The 5,972-nt window shown below is 33.2% G+C and overlaps 1 protein-coding gene across 1 annotated transcript in view; it reads right to left on the reverse strand.

Annotated features, from left to right (window-relative positions):
• Positions 1 to 5,972, reverse strand: part of LOC106475426 — a 19,015-nt gene that overhangs the window by 6,285 nt on the left and 6,758 nt on the right. Inside the window, exon 3 of the mRNA XM_013936109.2 lies at positions 1,930 to 2,112. Within this exon, the coding sequence (XP_013791563.2) occupies positions 1,930 to 2,112 (183 nt within the window). The remainder of the gene's footprint in view (positions 1 to 1,929; positions 2,113 to 5,972) is intronic.

Below are 5,972 nucleotides of genomic sequence, written 5' to 3' on the forward strand. Positions count from 1 at the left end.
ATAGTATAGTTACAATGTTACAAACTAAACAAACTAGTTTACGTTGCAACAAGCTCTCTTTGTTGTATAGTATAGTTACAATGTTACAAACTAAACAAACTAGTTTACGTTGCAACAAGCTCTCTTTGTTGTATAGTATAGTTACAATGTTACAAACTAAACAAACTAGTTTACGTTACAACAACTTTCTTTGTTGTATACTATAGTGACAGTGTTACAAACTAAACAAACTAGTTTATGTTGCAACAAACTCTCTTTGTTGTATAGTATAGTTACAATGTTACAAACTAAACAAACTAGTTTACGTTGCAACAAGCTCTCTTTGTTGTATAGTATAGTTACAATGTTACAAACTAAACAAACTAGTTTACGTTACAACAACTTTCTTTGTTGTATACTATAGTGACAGTGTTACAAACTAAACAAACTAGTTTATGTTGCAACAAGCTCTCTTTGTTGTATAATATAGTTACAATGTTACATGATAAGTATTACAAGCAGGAAGTAAATGTGTTATAACTTTCAGCTGCCATGGGTTAGTGATCTGAACTACAATTACTTAGTTACTATGATTACACAGTCCAGGATTACTCTCCACCCGCCCCAAACCCCAGGTACCACAGTTACATAGCCTCAAGTAATAATATCGTTTTTATAGCTACAGGGTTCTGATCGATATCTTGTCTCCATGGCAATATAGTTCTTCTGAACAGTAAGAGTTTTGTTTTTGTAACTGTATGGGCCTAAAATGTACCCTCGGTTCCTACGATTTTATTTTCCCAAGACATAGCGCTCAAACGTTCATGTTTACTTAGTCCTTTGACTGTAACAAGGTAGTTTCCATGGTTACACGATTGTGTACTGAAACCCCCAGCCTTCTTACATACATGGTCTTGAAGGAAATTCTGTAACCTAACTTTCAGGACAACATGGTTTCAACTAAACCACAAGTTGACTACATAGCCCAAAGGGTAATACCCAACCCTTAACACAAGATGACTACATAGCCCAAAGGATAGTACCCAACCTTTACCACAAGACAACTACATAGCCAAAGGATAATACCCAACCCTTAACACAAGATGACTACATAGCCCAAAGGATAGTACCCAACCCTTACCACAAGATGACTACATAGCCCAAAGGATAATGCCCAACCTTTACCACAAGACAACTACATAGCCCAAAGGATAATACCCAACCTTTACCACAAGACAACTACATAGCCCAAAGGATACTACCCAACCTTTACCACAAGATAACTACATAGCCCAAAGGATAGTACCCAACCTTTACCACAAAACAACTACATAGCCCAAAGGATACTACCCAACCTTTACCACAAGATGACTACATAGCCCAAAAGATAATACCCAACCTTTATCACAAGACAACGACATAGCCCAAAGGATAGTACCCAACCTTTACCACAAGATAACTACATAGCCCAAAAGATAATACCCAACCCTTAACACAAGATAACTACATAGCCCAAAGGATAATACCCAACCTTTACTATAAGATAACTACATAGCCCAAACTATAGCCCCCACCGTCCCTTTCCAACGAAATAATCATATTTCATGTTTTGAATTTCGCGAAAAGCTATTAGAAGGTTGTCTGTATCTAATTAAGCCGTGATATACAACTATTCTAGTGATAGGCAGCTAGTCAACAACACCCATCGCCAATTCATGAGCTACTCTTTTACCAATGAATAGTGGAACTGATAGTCACAATATAACGCACCCACGGCTAAAAGGGCGAGCATGTTCGATGATAGAAATCCGAACCCGCGACCCGCAGTTTGCGAGTCGAGCGCCCTATCCACCTGTCCATGCCAGGACCGTAAACATATTTTAGGTAAATCACAAACTCCGAAATCGCATACTTAATAATTATATTTGATAAATGTATCGATGTACTCACGTGTTGGTAGAATTAGACGGATTGCTGTCACAATAAATTCCTTTTCCAAAAAGGCAGTCCAGTAGGAATCACTTTCCCACATCGTTGAGGAGCAAGACGAGTAATCATGATCAAGTGCTTTTGTCGCAGAATGTTCGAATAAAGTTGTAGACTGGAGGGCACTTTCTACCTTAGATGGCTTATCTATAAAACAGAACAGTTCAAAGTGGTTTATCTATAAAACAGAACAGTTCAAAGTGGTTTATCTATAAAACAGAACAGTTCAAAGTGGCTTATCTATAAAACAGAACAGTTCAAAGTGGCTTATCTATAAAACAGAACAGTTCAAAGTGACTTATCTATACAACAGAACAGTTCAAAGTGGTTTATCTATAAAACAGAACAGTTCAAAGTGGTTTATCTATAAAACAGAACAGTTCAAAGTGGCTTATCTATAAAACAGAACAGTTCAAAGAGATCGGTGATTTCATTTAAGTTAAACTTTATTTTTATTAGTTTCATGAATCAAGTTCTTCACTCGAATCGAATGAAAACATTTACTCAGATGTTTAGGCTTAATGTCACTGAAGTTTGGTTTACATTAATCTTAGGTTTTAAAATCTTGATAAATAAAGTTTCTTGAATTTGAAGCATCCTCTCACAATCAATTGGACCTATAAATGAAAATTGGTTGCAGTGAACTAGAATACTAGAATACTACAGTTCCACGCTTGTTCTCTTTGAGTGTTCATGCTTGTTTTACATATTTGAATATTAACTCAGCATAATCTCTATTTGTAAACGACGTGGGAACGGGATACTGTCTTTAATATCCAAGAGATTTAGTTTTTTTTCTGATTGAAAAATAATTCTCAAATTAATTTGTGGATAAGTTCTTTTAATTTTGTTTCACCGAAGACGCTGTGGAATATTTGACACTAGATGAATGGGACTTTAGACTTCCTTAAAAACATTTATTAAACACATTAGTAACAAAATGAAAAGTTTTGTTTTTCTAATTCTTTTTTATAAAAAAGTGCTTGATATTGTTACATTCTCTTTGAATATATTCTGATGATATTTAACACATTATACAGATTAGATTACTGGTTGATTTTTTTTTACCATTTTTGAAATAAAGCGAAAACAGTCAACTTGAAGAAATCTTCTAGAAGTAACTAAAGTTACAAAAAGGTAACTGATGGTTGCTTGTTTTTTTGCGACTATTTAACATGAACTTGTTCATTAAAAAACAAATGAATCATCTACGTATCTTTTATATAAAATTGGTTTGTATCCTTCTGGACCAGTTTCTAGCCATATTTTATCACATGCACGTGAAAAAATAGTCAAACAGTAAATTATACCTTAACACTTAATTTAAAGGTAAATTACACTTTAACACTTAATTTAAAGGTAAATTAGACCTTAACACTTAATTTAAAGGTAAAATACACCTTAACACTTAATTTAAAGGTAAATTACACCTTAACACTTAATTCAAAGGTAAATTACACCTTAACACTTAATTTAAAGGTAAATTACACCTTAACACTTAATTTAAAGGTAAATTACACTTTAACACTTGATTTAAAAGTAAATTACACCTTAACACTTGATTTAAAGGTAAATTACACCGTAACACTAAATTTAAAGGTAGATACCCCGTAACACTTAATTTAAAGGTAAATTGGACAAGTAAATAACGTAAAATCTAGCACAATAAATAGTTTTATCAAATGTAAGGTTTTTTGTTTTTTTCCAAATGAAGAAACTTTAAAACTATATTTAACAGCGTTTTCATTATAAAAATTGTCCTTCAAAAAGGCACTAAAAATACAACTAGTTTGAGATTATAAATTATTTAATTGTATAACGTCTAGACGAGGTCACATTCTATTATCAGAGAACTAATTGTCTTTCATTCTGAAATTTTAGGGTGGATTCCAATGACGATTTCATTATAAATTTCAACATTAATCTTTTTTGTGTAATAACATGTTGTTTACTGTTTTCGAAGAAATTCTGAATTATAAAAATAGGAAGGACACGATTTTGTTTGTTTTCTTTCAAAAAATTAAATGACATCTAATTTTTTGTAGTCTGAGACTGGAGGGCACTGTATATCTGGATATTATCGGACACTGAAAGGCACTGTATATCTTGATATTATCGGAGACTGAAAGGCACTGTATATCTTGATATTATCGGAGACTGAAAGGCACTGTATATCTTGATATTATCGGAGACTGAAAGGCACTGTATATCTTGATATTATCGGAGACTGGAGGGTACTTTATATCTTAGTATGATCGGAGAAACTGAAGGATACTTTTAAGCCTGGACTGGATATCTGTGCTTTGTAAACAGGAGATCTTCTCCAATGACTTTCTTTTTATGTATAGCACGAAACTATTTATGTAACACGAAATTATTTATGTGTAACACGAAACTATTTATATCTAACAAAGAAGAAAGGTAAGTTAGAACTGTAACACAAAAAATGTTCAGCTTATAAAAACCAAGACCTGTATAGTGGAAACCTTCTCTCTCTCTCTCTCCCCTTTTTTGTTGTTCTTCTTTTTACAACACAAAAACCGGGGATGAATTAGAATAAACTTAAGTACTTAAACTCACAAGTTACATAATAGTTTCTTATTCCTTTGACAAAATACAGAGAAAAAATTGAAGATCGAGAAAAAATAATTAAATCTTCAAATAACTACTGTCAGTTATCATAGTTTGAGTTGGACGACGCAAGGGATTGATCAGATAATGAGGAATAAACTTAAGTTTGAAATTCACAGAACAACCTATAAAAATATAGTGAACAAAATGAAAAGTACACTTAAAACAAAACTTATAGTTCAGCTACAAAGCAAATGCATGTGTGATGAATCTAGTTAGAAATAAGAGTTTTGTTTCGGGAAACATGATTTTATATCTATAAACATACTTTCCTGTTAGTACGTATTGCACACTGTATACAGTTAACACGCCAAATCTTGCGAGAAGTGAAATACAACACGGTCAAGGAAGAAATGTGCTGACAAACATTATTTGAAACAGAAAGCGGGAGTTGTTTTTTACTTAAGTTTACTTCAAAAATCCCAAATTTTGCAAGAGTCTGTATACGGCAGCACAAGCAACTGCATTGAAAGCGAACTCCAGGAATGTGATGTTGGACTCATAACACTTCGACTCCAGGAATGTGATGTTGGACTCATAACACTTCGACTCCAGGAATGTGATGTTGGACTCATAACACTTCGACTCCAGGAATGTGATGTTGGACACATAACACTTCGACTCCAGGAATGTGATGTTGGACTCATAACACTTCGACTCCAGGAATGTGATGTTGGACACATAACACTTCGACTCCAGGAATGTGATGTTGGACTCATAACACTTCGACTCCAGGAATGTGATATTGGTCTCATAACACTTCGACTCCAGGAATGTGATATTGGACTCATAATACTTCGACTCCAGGATTGTGGTGTTGGACTCATAACACTTCGACTCCAGGAATGTGATATTGGACTCATAACACTTCGACTCCAGGATTGTGGTGTTGGACTCATAACACTTCGACTCCAGGAATGTGATGTTGAACACATAACACTTCGACTCCAAGAATGTGATGTTGGACACATAACGCTTGGGTATTAGTAGTTTGATTTTGGAACAAAATGTCTGGTCACTATTACTAAATTGGTATTTAATATTTTGTAGTTCTGTTTAACATATTATAGTTCTATTTAGTTGTATTCAATATTTTGTAGTTCTGTTTAACATATTATAGTTCTATTTAGCTGTGTTCAATATTTTGTTGTTCTGTTTAACATATTATAGTTCTATTTAGTTGTATTCAATATTTTGTAGTTCTGTTTAACATATTATAGTTCTATTTAGTTGTATTCAATATTTTGTAGTTCTGTTTAACATATAGTTGTATTTAGTTGTATTCAATATTTTGTTGTTCTGTTTAACATATTATAGTTCTATTTAGTTGTATTCAATATTTTGTTGTTCTGTTTAATATATTATAGTTCTGTTTA

Source organism: Limulus polyphemus, unplaced genomic scaffold (genome assembly GCF_000517525.1).
Source record: "Limulus polyphemus unplaced genomic scaffold, Limulus_polyphemus-2.1.2 Scaffold8562, whole genome shotgun sequence".
Lineage (NCBI taxonomy): Eukaryota > Metazoa > Arthropoda > Merostomata > Xiphosura > Limulidae > Limulus > Limulus polyphemus.